Raw genomic sequence first — 16,441 nt, 5'->3', positions numbered from 1 at the left:
TACTTATACTTATATAATATATATAATATCACATGTTTTTGCTGAATTTTTAAAATTAAGGGAGACTAGGATAGTGCTATTTCGGCCTTGTTCTGGCCTCATCAGCTAGCCATACCCTTACTGGGATTTGATCCTGGGGCCTCTGCCTTGTAAGGCAGAGAATTAATCTCTAGGCCACCAGATCTGATCCCTTCAGCTTTGTACCAGGGAGGGGCTATATGTTTTTTTTTCTTTTTATATATATGGAATTCTTTTTCGGGGGGAAGTATTTACATACAGAACATAGCTTGTTGGCTAATTAACGGCCTTGAAATGGCCCTGGGTTGGGACTAGATAGATAGATAGATATCTGTATGATATATATATATATATATATATGTAGATTGTTCTGAGTTCGGGTTTTGCCCTGTGTAATGTTTTGCATGTCTATGCGACGTTTCGGTGAAATCACATTCACCATCTTCAGGCTGGAGTTCCAATCTTTGTGTTGTTGTAAATGGAATATTAGCAAACTGACATTTCTTTCTAGTATGTAGTGTGGGGGTGGAGATTTGCTTTGAATGTAGCAAATAGATTGGGTGACTATGCTTCAGTGATCTGATTGGTTGGTGTAATCATAGTTGTTAGAAGGAATGACATGAAGATTTTATGAAGTTTTTTGTTTAAGGCTGATTTCCAAATATAAAATTCTAAAATCATAATAATTAGAAGGATTGACATGTTGATTATTATGAAGTGTTTATTTTGTTTAAGGCTGGTTTCCAAATCTCTGGCAGGCGGGAGGTATCATCCCTTTTATTTAAACAAAGGGGTCTCTTTTCAATTTCGATAGCTTCTAGAGAGATTATTTTATATAAATTCTCTGTTTTGTGGAGTAATTTAGTTTTTTCAAAGTCAATTTCGTGCCCTGTTTTTTTAATGTGCTGGACAAGGGAGGAGGTCTTTTCTTGTTTTTTGACTGCATTCACATGTTCTGCTATGCGTTGGCTCACTCTTCGGTTAGTTTGTCCAATGTATGTGGCTGCACATGTTTTGCAAGGGATTTCATAGATTCCTTGGTATTCCAATTGGATTTTATCTTTGGGGCTCCTTAGGATATTAGATATTTTTTGGTTAGTGCAAAATGAGGTTTTGATGTTATGTTTGTGCAGGATTTTACTAATTTTATCCGTGGTGCCTTTGATGTAAGGAAGGATGGTGGTGCCATTGTCCTGTTCTTGATCTTGTTTTTTGGGGGGTGTCTCTTTATTGATTAGGTTTGTTATTGTTTTCTCTTTGAATCCATTAGAAATTAGTACATCTTTGAGTTTGTTCAATTCAGTTTTTAAGTGCTCATGGTCAGCTAAGCGTTTGGTTCTGGTGATGAGAGTTTTGGCCACTGAGGTGATTTGTGCGGGGTGGTGGTGTGAGTGTGCATTTAGATAACGGTTGGTATGGGTTTTCTTTTGGTAGATAGTATGTCCTAGGCTGCCATTGGGTTTTTTATAGACCAGTACATCTAGAAAGGGAAGTTGATCATTGATTTCTGTTTCCATAGTAAACTGTATTTTGGGGTGTAGGCTGTTGAGATGTGTGAGGAAATTGTCTAGTTTTTCTTTACCATGTGGCCAAATTACAAAGGTATCATCAACATATCTCAGCCAAAGTTTGGGTTTGTATTTGGCTTGCTCTAAAGCATTATTTTCGAAATATTCCATATAGAGGTTGGCTATGACAGGTGATAGAGGTGATCCCATGGGGGCTCCCTCTATTTGTTTATATCTTTGTTCATTATAGATGAAGTATGTATTGGTCAGGCAGTGGTTGGTAAGGTCTAGGATATATTTGGGGGGTTTGTGTTTGTCCTGGATAGCTGTCAAGGCTTCTTTAATAGGTATTTGTGTGAACAGGGACACGACATCGAAACTTACAAGTAGGTCATCGGGTTGTAGGTTTTGTTTTTTAATTATTTGTATAAAGTGGAATGAATTTTGAACATATGAGGCAATAGTTTCTGTATATGGTTGAAGGTATTTGGCTAAAAATTTGGCAAGGTTTTGTAGAGGGGAGCCTATAGAACTGACTATTGGTCTGAGAGGTATTCCTTCTTTGTGTATTTTTGGAAGGCCATAGAGTTTTGGACATATGGAAGATTTTTCTCTGGGGATGATTTTTTGCTGGATTTCTTCGCTGATGGGAGAGGCCTTGATTTTAGATTTGGTGGTTTTTTCTAGGTAGGTGGTAGGATCTGTGCTTAGGAGTTTGTAGGCCGGGTTTTGTAGGAGATTTGTCATTTTTTCTTTGTATTCTGCTGTGTTCATTACTATAGTGGAGTTTCCTTTATCGGCTGGTAGGATTATTATTTCCTGGTTTTTCTTCAGATTGATAAGAGCATCTCTTTCTTCTTGCTGTATGTTGCTTTTAGGAGGTTTACTAGAGCAAAGAATATTAGTGACTTTAAGTCTGATTTTGTTAGCAGTATCTGGGTTGATTTTATTTAAAGTTGTTTCAATTCCACATATGATGTTTTCAGTTGGTATCCGTCTTGGAGTTATTGCAAAATTAAATCCTTTTGAAAGAATATTGGTTTCTGTAGTGGTGAGTATCTTGTCTGATATGTTATGTACTGTTTTGGTCATAAGTTGTTGTGGAGGGCTGGGTTTTTGCTGTACCTCTAGTATTTGGAGTTTCTTATTATGTGTGTCTGTCTTGTATTGGGTTTCTGTTTCTGCCCTCCAGATTGATATTTGTTTGAATTTATCCCAGAGTATAGGGTGTATTTGGTTACTGATTTTAAGGTGAAGAGAGAGTAGACTTTTGTTGATTTCATCAAGTATGAATCTTTTTTTGTGGAGTTCATTTCTGATTAGGGCTAATTCAGTTCTTTTTAGGATCCTCTCTATGGTTGGGGTTTTTGGGTGGAATTTTAGTTGGAAGTATTTGGGAATTATTTTTTTGTCCCTGCAGTTGCGTAGGAATGTGAGATCACATAAGATTGGGTGATTATGTTTTAGTGATCTGATTGGTTGGTGGAATCATAATTATTAGAAGGATTGACATGGTGATTTTTATGAAGTGTTTTTTTGTTTCAGGCTGGTTTCCAAATCTCTGGTAGGCGGGACGTGTCATCTCTTTTATTTATGCAAAGGGGGCTCCTCTCAATCTCTATTGCTTCCAAAGCAATTCTTCTATATAAATTCTCTGTTTTGTGAAGTAATTTAGTTTTTTCAAAGTCAATTTCGTGCCCTGTTTTTTTAATGTGCTGGACAAGGGAGGAAGTCTTTTCTTCTTTTTTAATTGCAATTTTATGTTCTGCAATGCGTGCACTTACTCTTCGGTTGGTTTGTCCAATGTATGTGGCTGCACATGTTTTGCAAGGAATTTCATAGATTCCTTGGTATTCCAATTGGATTTTATCTTTTGGGCTCCTTAGGATATTAGATATTTTTTGGTTAGTGCAAAATGAAGTTTTGATGTTATGTTTGTGCAGAATTTTACTAATTTTGTCTGTGGTGCCCTTGATGTAAGGGAGGATGGTGGTACCATTGTCCTGTTCTTGATCTTGTTTTTTGGGGAGTGTTTCTTTTTTTATTAGGTTTGTGATTGTTTTCCCTTCAAATCCATTAGAAATTAATACATCTTTGAGTTTGTTCAATTCAGTTTTTAAGTGCTCATGGTCAGCTAGGCGTTTGGTTCTGGTGATGAGAGTTTTGGCCACTGAGGTGATTTGTGCGGGGTTGTGGTGTGAGTGTGCATTTAGATAACGGTTGGTATGGGTTTTCTTTTGGTAGATAGTGTGTCCTAGGCTGCCATTGGGTTTTTTATAGACCAGTACATCTAGAAAGGGAAGTTGATCATTGATTTCTGTTTCCATAGTAAACTGTAAAATAGTAAAATAAAAATAAAAATAGAAATTGAGAGGAGCCCCCTTTGCATAAATAAAAGAGATGATACGTCCCGCCTACCAGAGATTTGGAAACCAGCCTTAAACAAAAAAACACTTCATAAAAATCACCATGTCAATCCTTCTAATAATTATGATTCCACCAACCAATCAGATCACTAAAACATAATCACCCAATCTATTTGCTACATTCAAACCAAATCTCCACCCCCACACTATATACTAGGAAGAAATGACAGTTGCAAACATTCCATTTTACAACAACAAGAAGCTTGGAACTTCAGCCTGATGATGGTGAATGTGATTTCACCGAAACGTCGCATAGACATGCAAAATATTACACAGGGCAAAACCCGAACTCAGAACAATCTACATACATATACCCGTGAAAATTTACGAAAACATATATATATATATATATATATATATATATATATATATATATATATATATATACATACATACATACATACATACATACATACATACATATATATATATATATATATATATATATGTTTTTCTTAAGTCGGATCACCCTGGTATATTTAAGGAACGTCACAGCTCCTTTTTGCCTCTAGGCCCAACCCAGGACCACTACAAGGCAGTTAATATATTTATAGCCGACAACTATATTCTGTATGTGTTAAAATGTTTTCAGCTGGAATTTTAAAATTAAGGGAGACTAGGATGGTCCCATTTCGGCCTTATTAGGCCTCATCAGCTAGCCACACCCCTTTCTTTTACTGGGATTCGATCTGGTGAACTCTGCATTGTAAAGCAGAGAACTAGCAGTTAGAGCTATTCGATCTGAATCCTTCCAGCTCTGTACCAGGGAGGGGCTATATGTTTTTCTTAAGTCGGATCACCCTGGTATATTTAAGGAACGTCACAGCTCCTTTTTGCCTCTAGGCCCAACCCAGGACCACTACAAGGCAGTTAATATATTTATAGCCGACAACTATATTCTGTATGTGTTAAAATGTTTTCAGCTGGAATTTTAAAATTAAGGGAGACTAGGATGGTCCCATTTCGGCCTTATTAGGCCTCATCAGCTAGCCACACCCCTTTCTTTTACTGGGATTCGATCTGGTGAACTCTGCATTGTAAAGCAGAGAACTAGCAGTTAGAGCTATTCGATCTGAATCCTTCCAGCTCTGTACCAGGGAGGGGCTATATGTTTTTCTTAAGTCGGATCACCCTGGTATATTTAAGGAACGTCACAGCTCCTTTTTGCCTCTAGGCCCAACCCAGGACCACTACAAGGCAGTTAATATATTTATAGCCGACAACTATATTCTGTATGTGTTAAAATGTTTTCAGCTGGAATTTTAAAATTAAGGGAGACTAGGATGGTCCCATTTCGGCCTTATTAGGCCTCATCAGCTAGCCACACCCCTTTCTTTTACTGGGATTCGATCTGGTGAACTCTGCATTGTAAAGCAGAGAACTAGCAGTTAGAGCTATTCGATCTGAATCCTTCCAGCTCTGTACCAGGGAGGGGCTATATGTTTTTCTTAAGTCGGATCACCCTGGTATATTTAAGGAACGTCACAGCTCCTTTTTGCCTCTAGGCCCAACCCAGGACCACTACAAGGCAGTTAATATATTTATAGCCGACAACTATATTCTGTATGTGTTAAAATGTTTTCAGCTGAAAACATTTTAACATATATATATATATATATATATATGTCACGTGTTTAAGCTGAATTTGAAAATTAAGGGAGACTAGGATAGATCTATTTCGGCCTTATTTTGGCCTCATCAGCTAGCCATACCCACTGGGACTTGAACCTGCAACCTTTGCCTTGTAAGGCAGAGAATTATCCTCTAGGCTACAGTATCCAATCCCTTCAGCTCTGTACCAGGGAAGGATTACATTTATATATATTACATTATATATATATGATTAATAAGAAAAAGATATATATATATGTATGTATGTATGTGTGTGTGTGTGTCACAGCTTAAGGAGCTGTGACGTTCCTTAAAAATATACCAGGGTGATCCGACATAAGAAAAACATATACCCCCTCCCTGGTACAGAGCTGGGAGGATTCAGATCTGATGGGTCTAATTGCTAGCTCTCTGCTTTACAATGCAGAAGCTTCCCAGATCGAATCCCAGTAAAGAAAGGGTGTGGCTAGCTGATGAGGCCTAATAAGGCCGAAGTCTCCCTTAATTTTAAAATTCCAGCTAAAAACATTTAACATATATATATATATATATATATATATATATATATATATATATATATATATATATATATATATATATATATATATAAATTATAAGCATTTTTGTAGTGTTTTTATTCTATGGTGGAGAAAATATATATTTTCTCCACCATATATATATATGGAATCCTTTTTCGGGGGGAATATATATATATATATATGTGTATTACATGTTCTGCTGAATTTTTAAATATATATGACGGTCTTGGCATATTCAGGTTTCTTCCCGTGTAGGATTCAGAGATTTCTGGTGACGTTTCGACGAGGTCCCTCCCGTCATCTTCAAGCTGGTGCTTCTGTCCTTTTCTAGGGCAACAAGGACAGAAGCACCAGCCTGAAGATGACGAGTGCATTGACTTCAACTAAGACTTGTCGCAAAGGGATTTATCCAAAAGCATTCATCTACTGCTACAGAAGAAACCATGAGAAGTATGTTAATGCTAGTGATGCAAAAAGGTTTCAAGGTTAAACAGTTTGATTTGATTTATTATTATTATTATTATTATTATTATTATTATTATTATTATTAATTAGATTTGTATGCTGCCCCTCTCCGTAGACTCGAGGTGGCTCACAACAATAATAAAACAATATACAGAGAACAAATCTAATATTTAAAAATCTAAAAACCTATTATTTAAAAGAACATACAACACAAGCATACCATACATAAAACTATATAGGCCTGGGGGAGATGTCTCAATTCCCCCATACCTGATGGCAGAGGTGGGTTTTAAGGAGTTTGCGAAAGACAAGAGAGTGGGGGCAATCCTAATCTCCGGGTGGAGCTGGTTCCAGAGGGTCAGGGCTGCCACAGAGAAGGCTCTTCCCCTGGGTCCTGCCAGACGACATTGTTTAGTCGATGGGACCCGGAGAAGGCCAACTCTATGAGACCTAACCTGTTGCTGGGATTCATGCGGCAGAAGGTAGTCTCAGAGATATTCTGGTCCGATGCCATAAAGGGCTTTATAGGTCATAACCAACACTTTGAATTGTGACCGGAAACTGATTGGCAACCAATGCCGATTTTTGATGTCTTTATTTAAATGCTGATTTAAAAGAAAATGTATATGTCAAACAAGCACCTGGTTTTGAACTGAATGATAGTTCCAAATTGCATAGATTGAACAAAGCAAAAGCAACTATTGTTTTGGCCCTGGATGACAGCCAACTTGTTAATGTTAAAAGTGAACATAATGCCTTTGAAGTTTGGCAAAAATTTAAGGAGTTTGTTGTGGTTAGCTCTGGCCCAGCTCCTGTCCCAAGGAATGTGGAGGTGGAGGTGGGGGAAACATCCACATGCCACAGGTCTGTTTTGCTCCTAATAGAATCTGCCGACGAAGTCTCCTCTGACCAAGGAAGTACTAGAGTGAGGTATTTGGAAAGTTTAAGGAATGGGTTAATAGGATTGAGAGACAGTTTAATTACAAGATTGGAAAGCTGATTGGCAACCAATACAGATTTTTGATGTCCTTATTTAAATGCTGATTTAAAAGAAAATGTGTATGTCAAACAAGCACCTGATTTTGAACTGAATGATAGTTCCAAATTGCATAGATTGAACAAAGCTCTCTATGGCTTAAAGAAGTCCTCCAGGAGCTGGAATACATGTTTAGATGAAAAATTAATCCAAATGGGGTTTAGATGCAGCACAGCTGATGCGTGTGTATACACTAAGGATGGTGAAAAGAATCAAATAATGATTATTGTATATTTACGTATGTGCAAGAGATGATCGGTTAAACATGCGAGTATTTAATGATCTGAACAAGTCATATATGGTAACAGACCTGGGATATGTAAGACATTAGTTGGATATTGACATTGTAAAAACCAGGAAAGAAAGATTGCATTAAAGGCAAAAGACAAAGATTGTATAATTGTGAAACATACATTCCTTGATTATGTGTATTGTAATCTGATACAGTTACATGCAGGGCACTGACAATGTCTAACAAATAAATAAAATGAAATGATAAATTTTGAAAATTTTGTGCAGTAAGTATTTTATACTGTGGTTGGTAAATCCACAGTAATTGAATTTAAACATGCCTGGGATACATCCTAAGATAAAACACAGAAAATAGTATAAGGGCAGACTAGATGGACCAGGAGGTCTTTTTCTGCCGTCAGTCTTCTACGTTTCTATGTTTCTATAATGGTTCTTACTAGGAAAGAAAAAAAATGGAATTACATAAGTAAAACATTTACTATACAAACATCTTCACTTCAAGAATTATACATAGATGAAGATTTCCTGTGTGTTTTGCATTGTTCAGTAGATCCCATCAGTTTTCTTACTGAACCCAGAAATTATTTATAGACTAGATTAGATTAGATTATAGATTTATTGGATTTATATGCCGCCCCTCTCCGCAAACTCGGGGCAGCTCACAACAATAATAAAAACAGTACATAATAACAAATCCAATGCCCACCAATCTAATTACAATTTAAAATTAGTAATTTCATAAAACAATCCCAATATATATAAAAAAACAGGCACACAGTCAATCAATCAAACGGCAAAACAACATGGGCAAGGGGGAGATGTTTTAGTTCCCCCATGCTTGACGGCAAAGGTGGGTCTTAAGGAGTTTACGAAAGGTAGGGAGGGTGGGGACAATCCTAATCTCAGGGGGGAGCTGATTCCAGAGGGTCAGGGCCCCCACAAAGAAGGCTCTACCCCTGGGTCCCGCCAGACGACATTGTTTAGTCGACGGGACCCGAAGAAGGCCGACTCTGTGGGACCTAACCGGTCGCTGGGATTCGTGCGGCAGGAGGCGGTCCCGAAGATATTCTGGTCCGGTGCCATGAAGGACTTTATAGGTCATAACCAACACTTTGAATATGAAATATGATATGAAATGATTATCCAATGATATTGATACTTCATTATATGTTTTCCTCTGCAGTTTGCGGCTCTTCTGAGCTTTCCGGCTCCTCCTTGAAAACTCTTTGCAGAGCAACCTTGTAAGATGCTCTGGGCTGCTCCTTTCCTCTCTTTCCCTTCCCAACAAAGAAATAAAGGAATGGGTTGATGCTGCTGTTGAGAGTGGCACCTCCTAGCCCAAGGGTCACGAGGAGGGGATTAAAGGAACCAAAATATTCAATGACATAAAGGACATTCATTGGGAGAGATAAAAAGAGGAAGCAAAAAAGAGCCAGCAGGATGACGGTGAGCAACTTCCTTTGACTGAGCTGCAATTTAAACGTCGTATGAATCAATAGAGTCAGAGTGGACACAACCATGAGAGGCGTACAAAGTAAACCATTCACAATAAGCTGGTAAAACAGAGGTGAACTTCTAAAGGCCCCGGTTTGGAGGAGAATGAAGTGCACCGCAGAGAGCAGGAAAGTGAGGGTCCAGATGAGGCCAGAAACCAGGGTGGGCAAATATGGAGGACGATGGCAGCGATGCCAGAGTGGGAATAGGACGGCCACGCACCTCTCCAGGCTGATGGCCGTCAGCAGAAACTGGCTGGCAGAATAGGTGAAAAAAAAGAGGTCAAAAAATAATAAGAAGAAAGTTTCGACAACATAATTTCTTTTACGCACAACTGACACTATCGCAAATATTTCTGTCATGATGATGGATACGAGGACTCCCAAATCAGCAACGGAGAGATTCAGGATGAAGGTAGTAAAAGAATTCCTCTTAATGCAATGGGTCAGAAGATAAATTGTCTTTCCGTTTCCCACCAGGCCCAAAATACAAATAATGGCAAATAATCCACATAGAAGGCTTTGTGTTAAATTGTCAAGTCCTTGGTCATACAGAAAAGAGAAGAATCCTGATGTTTTAGACATATTTGAAGCAATTTCCCCAATTTCGGTATCATTGAAAGAAAGTTTGGCCTTTATATCTTCAACATAAACCACACGTAACCTGATAATAAAAAAGAAACCAAAAAACAATATTATTATTGCAGAAATATATTTATGGGAAGACACAAACAGACTTTATTTTAATTACACATATCGACAAGTATTTGACGTTTTGACTAGAGCCCTAAAATCAATGTTTCTTACATTGTTGGTGAAATGATACACTCAAAATCCAGGGCTTTTCACCTTAAAAGATTCAAGAAGCATTTTGGGAGAATTCCTACCATTACCCATTGTCAGGCATTTTGGCTGAGGGTGGACTTTAATATTATCATAACTATGATATTCTCACAATATTTTGTTTATTTTACTTCCATCCCATCGTACCTTCAGAAAATCAACATTCCTCCATCACAAAGACACATATTGCAAATGCTCTCAGAATTCTCAAATGGGGATGACCCACCCTCCAGGGAACCTGGTCCCTTATCTGATCCCTGTACTGAATTCAAAATCCTCATTTGCTCTTTTGGGAATCTGAGGTGTCTGGACATTCATCCAAGGTGGGTTAAGATAAGACAGAGTTAGTTAAACAACCTTCATAGGGGATCCTGTTTCAACAGTCACAATGGGCAGAAGAGAGCAGCCGTTTTCCTTTTGCAATATTACATAACACTTAGATGGCTGCCTTAATTCCTGCATAGAAAATATTTTTTCACATGATATACTTACATTTCCACCTGTGTAGACCAAATATGCAATAGGGGAGATGTGATAAAAGGCTCCGAACTGTTAACTGAAGAAGCAATTACAGTAAGTCATGATTATAGTTTAATAACACCAGACAGCAAAAATACTCATTTGTTTTATAAACTTCTTCCATACTGGTATTCCTTGAGACACTACTGGGCATTTAAAGCCAGATGCCCCCAACGCTATTTACAGCCCTGCTTTAAAGTTACAGATACTGCTGCACCTCCTGGTTGTTCCCCTTTATACCTTATTATAGAGATTTTGCTGTGTCTCCTACATTGCTCCTCCATCCTGCCAGGTCCCTGAAGGGCTTTGGCCTCTTGCCATTCTAGCCACTCAGCCATCTAACAGACCCTAAAATGGGGCAAGAAAAGCTAACAGGACCCGAGGCTTTGGCCTCCTTGCCATCCACCTGCCCAAAGCAGCCTAGAGTCAGGCATAAGCATCTTGTGGGCCAAGGTCTTCTTTCCATCTGGCCACCTAGAGGCTCAGCTTCTACTGTCTTGGTTCCAGGGCCCAACAAAGCCCTACTTTCCTTCCTTCCTTCCTTCCTTCCTTCCTTCCTTCCTCCCTCCCTCCCTCCCTCCTTTCCTTCCTCTCTCCCTCCCTTCCTTCCTTCCGTCATTTTTTTCTTCTTTTTTGCAGAGAAGCACAATAATTAAAATGGATTTTCCTATCTATCTATCTATCTATCTATCTATCTATCTATCTATCTATCTATCATCTATCTATCTATCTATCTACCTATCCATCCACACACCCACACACCCACACACCCACACACCCACACACCCACACACCCACCTATCTATCTATCATCTCTCTCTCTCTCTCTCTCTCTCTCTCTCGGTCTATCTATCTATCTATCTATCTATCTATCTATCTATCTATCTATCTATCTAGCATCTATCTAGCATCTATGTATCTATCTAGCATCTATGTATCTATCTAGCATCTATCTATCTATCTATCTATCTATCATCTATCCATCCATCCACCCATCCACCCATCCATCCACACACCCACACACCCACCTATCCACCTATCCACCTATCCACCTATCCACCTATCCACCTATCCACCTATCCACCTATCCACCTATCCACCTATCCATCTATCCACCTATCCATCTATCCATCTATCAATCATCTATCTATCTATCCATCCATCTATCTATCTATCTATCTATCTATCTATCTATCTATCTATCATCAACTGTCTGTCTGTCTGTCTATCTATCTAACTATCTATCTATCTATCTATCTATCTATCATCTATCTATTATCTATCTATCTATCTATCTATCTATCTATCTATCTATCTATCTATCTATCTATCATCTTCCTATCTATCCATCCATCCATTCCATATATACAATATTGTGTCTCTCTGAGTGAGCATTACTTTTTTGTGAACAATAAACTATTCTACCTATTCTTGTTTTTCCATCTTTTTCAGAGATGCTTATTGGCCTCCAATCACAATTTTTCGTAAAATTCTCTTATATAGAGGTTAGCTTTATTGCCAAAGTCCCCCCAAAGAACAATGGCAAACATCATTGTGTAAAAATTCTTATATACTCCATAAGCCTGTTTAACAGATGACCTACTCTCTCAAGCAGCCATTTTGTGAATGCATCCATTTCCCCCCCCCGAAATACCCATCAGCAGCACCATGACCTCACACATATGTAGAGATACGAAAAAATGGGTAGGGATCCATGATCTGGTGCTATTTGAATTTTGGAATAAGCCCATAAAGCATCTTCAAGTACTTTATTTTCTTTATTAGTACAGTGGTACCTCATAATACGAACTTAATTGGTTCCAGAAGGAGGTTCGTAAGGTGAAAAATCTGTAAGACAAAACAATGTTTCCCATAGGAATCAATGGAAAAGCAATTAATGTGTGCAAGCCCAGAACTTAGAAACCTGGAAGCCGGGCCGCCATCACCAAAGGAGTCTTGAGCCTCCCGTTCTCCCCCCCCCCCGCCCCTTCGCCGTCCCTGTCTTCCTGGCCGAAGCGCTGGGGAGGGAGGCAAGCCGGCCCTTCTGCTCCTCCCCAGCGCTAAAAAGAAAAGTTGCCAGCCAGCGCTGCCCCTGACGGAGTCCTGAGCCTCCTGTTCTCTCCCCCCCACCCCTTTGCCGTCCCTGTGTTCCTGGGAGAAACTCTGGGGAGCAAGGCAAGCCAGCCCTTCTGCTCCTCCCCAGCGCTTCTCCCGGAAGTTCGGGTTTGGCGTTCGGGTTCGGGAGGCTGCTGGGAAGCCCCCCGGCTGTTTTAAAAGGTGACAGCTGGGCGGCGGGGCTGAACTTTTGCCGAACATCCAGATTTGGCGTTCGGGAGGCCGCTGGGAAGCCCCACCGCCTGGCTGTCACCTTTTAAAACAGCCGGGGGGCTTCTCGGAGGCCTCCCGAATGCCGAACCTGGAAGTTCGGGTTTGACGTTCGGGTTAAGGAGGCTGCCGGGAAGGCTCCCGGCTGTTTTAAAAGGTGACAGCTGGGTGGCGGGGCTTCCCAGCGGCCTCCCGAACCCGAAATTTTGCCGAACTTCCGGGTTCGGCATTCGGGAGGCCGCTGGGAAGCCCCACCGCCCAGCTGTCACCTTTTAAAACAGCTGGGGGGCTTCTCGGAGGCCTCCCGAACGCCGAACCCAGAATTTCGGGTTTGGCGTTCAGGTTCAGGAGGCTGCTTGGAAGCCCCCCGGCTGTTTTAAAAGGTGACAGCTGGGCGGCGGGGCTTCCCAGCAGCCTCCTGAACCCGAACTTTTGCTGAACCTCTGGGTTTGGCATTCGGGAGGCTGCTGGGAAGCCCCGCCGCCCGGCTGTCACCTTTTAAAACAGCCGGGGGGCTACTCAGAGGCCTCCCGAATGCCGGACCCGGAAGTTCAGGTTTGGCATTCGGGTTCAGGAGGACCCTGGGAAGCCCCCCGGTTGTTTCAAAAAGCAACAGCCGGGCGGCGGGGCTTCTCAGCAGCGGTGGCGGCGGCGGGTTCGTAAGAAGAAACAAGTTCGTAAGAAGAGGCAAAAATTTTCTGAACCCCGGGTTCGTATCTCGGGTTGTTCGTAAGACGAGGGGTTCGTATCATGAGGTACCACTGTAGTAGCCACAATAGAAAGGAAAATAATATATAATATAATTCATTTGCTGCTCCTACTTATTATAAGATTAAATAATTGTACCAAAAGTCTTGTTTCTTTGATTGGAGAAATTCAGATCAGTGGTTGAAAAGGAAGATCCCGAGCCCTGCAATTTAAGGAGAAATACAATTATCAGAATAAATAAAAGGGGACTTGACTTCTGATTATCAAGATGATTCATAGGAAGAATCATATTTCAGAGTCACTATTTTTATCCCAGCCACTGAAAACCCTTCTTAATTTTCAATCAAACAAGCAATTTAACTGTCCCAGAAGTTGCAGGAGCATTTGAATTTGTGAACTCCTAAACTGTGAGAATGATTCCAGAGGCTTCCGGTTTGGTGGAGATCGCGGCAGGACGTGTCTGGCAGGGCTCTGCCAGGCGAATCCTTTCTACCCCCTCCGAAGGTCGCATTTGCGATCGGATCGGGCCCGGATGGCCCGATCCATGAACAGGGGACTCTCCTCTGCCCGAGGACCCATCGCCAGGACTCCGGAGGCAGCGGTTCGTCCCGCAGCTTCGGAGACGGGAGAACCGCTCCTCTTTGATTAAGAGGACCGGCCAGCGCTTTCTCCCCTCACTCAGCGGGAAGAATAAGAATCAAAGAAGTGAAAGTATAAATATCTACATCTACATTGAAAAAGAATATAGCAGAAAAAGGACCTAAGGTAAAAATCTCCATTGTGTTTCGTGTTTAAAGCCAGAAGATCGTAAAAGTTCTAAGTAAAAGTTTTTTTTTTCTCCAGGGCGAAAGTGAAAGTTTTTTCTTGTTTAAACTCATCCGCAAATAACAGCCGGACCTAATTTTTTTTTTTTCACTTTTACTTTTCCATCTTGAACGTGAACTTTGGAACCTATAAAATAATTTTCTGACTTTATGGTTTAACAAAATAGTTTAAATTTGACATGACTATTTAGAAAATTTTAATTGCTAAAGGAAATTCCTAGTGATGATCAGAATTTGTTGTTGATAGACTTTTAAAATCATAATATTCTGGACTTAATTTTTGAAGCGGAGGAACACAGTCTTGCTGCCTTTTTTTTTTCTTCTGCTGCTCCTTTTTACAACATGAAATAACTTAATAATTATGAACTAAATGGAATCTAGAAGAGATTGAAATCACTTCTTTTTTGGATTACTTATTGTTGGATTAACCTATTTGGAATACTTGCTGAGCCTTTTGGATTATTTGCTGACACCTTTTGGATTATTTGCTGAGAACTCTTTGGTTTAACATCTGCCTGCTGCACGGAAATTAACTTGACTCCATCTTGGGATCTGTTTCTTTGTTCCTGTCTTGAATTTGGAAAATAAACTGACTTCATTTTGAACACAAGCAAGCCTTGGATTTGTTTTACTCTTTGAATTTTGAATTGAAATCAAATATAACTTTACCCTTTGAGATTTGGATTTTCATTTCTACTTCCTAGCAAAACTACAGGATTTATAAGAAGAACTTAAGTATACAATACTGTTATTGTGTCTTTGAATAATTATCTGTTTTTTTTTCCTGATTCTTCTTTGACTTTCTTCCCTATTCTTGGACATTTCTATTACTAGAAGAAGTTTGGTTTGAACTATATGCATTGTTAATAAACCTTGGGTTCCTGCTCTATTCTAAATAGTTGAACTAAAATATTACCCCCCCTTCTTTTCTTTTTGAACAACTCTTTTTACTTCATTTTTTTTCCTTCTCTTTTTTCTTCCCTCCTCCTAAAGTTTCCCCTCCAACTTTTTTTCTTTTGTTTTCTACATATAGTTGTTATTCCTTCCCTTCTTTTACTTTTTGTCTTCCTTTTACTTGAAAAGGCTAATACCTGTTCTTCTTTTCTGTGGCACTAAATAATAATATTTCTTTTTCCCTTTTCTTTCTTCTCCCTTCTTTTTTTTGAATTCTATTATTAATTGAATTGTTATTGAATTGGTATAGCCATATTATAAGGGAAACAAAATACATTGAACAGATTTGGAATTTATAGTAATTTTTTTCCCTTTTCACTACATATAAAATTGAAACCAACCTTAAAATTTGAAATAGTGGATTCTAATTTGATAATGTCCCACACCTCAACCCTTGTTAAAACAACAAAAAAACAAACTACACCAACTACCCTATCTCCACAAGTGTCACCGCATTCTTCTCCTTCGCATCAAGTGTTAACCATGTCTACCAAAGACAAAGACAAAGACAAAACAATGCAGTCCAATCTTGCAACTATACATGAGACTTTGAATACTTTGAAGGACTTCATGGTCAAATCACAAGAAGATGCCACTCAACAAAGAGAGGCCATAAAGGAGGAGGCAACACAACAAAGAGAAGCCATAAAGGAGGAGGCAACACAACAAAGAGAAGCCATAAAAGCTGACTTGGCAGAATTTAAAGTGGAGATGGCCCAAATGAAAGCTGATATGGGTGAGATGAAAGACCAGATAAAGCAGATCCAACAAACACTTCAAGAAAGTGACGACCGAGTTAAAAAAGTTGAAGAACAATCTGATAAAAATGAGAAAAGAATGGATTATCTTGAAGGGAGAGCCGATGAGAGATACAGAAGATATGATGAATCTATTATCCAGCTGGAGATGCAACGAGCTTC

General features: G+C 39.5%; 1 protein-coding gene across 1 annotated transcript in view; it reads right to left on the bottom strand.

Annotated features, from left to right (window-relative positions):
* Nucleotides 1-9,018: 9,018 nt before the first annotated feature.
* LOC139165484 (proto-oncogene Mas-like) overlaps nucleotides 9,019-16,441 on the bottom strand; it is a 28,620-nt gene continuing 21,197 nt past the window's right edge. Inside the window, exon 3 of the mRNA XM_070748660.1 lies at nucleotides 9,019-10,012. Within this exon, the coding sequence (XP_070604761.1) occupies nucleotides 9,019-10,012 (994 nt within the window). The remainder of the gene's footprint in view (nucleotides 10,013-16,441) is intronic.

Source organism: Erythrolamprus reginae, chromosome 3 (genome assembly GCF_031021105.1).
Source record: "Erythrolamprus reginae isolate rEryReg1 chromosome 3, rEryReg1.hap1, whole genome shotgun sequence".
NCBI lineage: Eukaryota > Metazoa > Chordata > Lepidosauria > Squamata > Dipsadidae > Erythrolamprus > Erythrolamprus reginae.
This window is presented reverse-complemented; position numbering and strand designations above follow the sequence as displayed.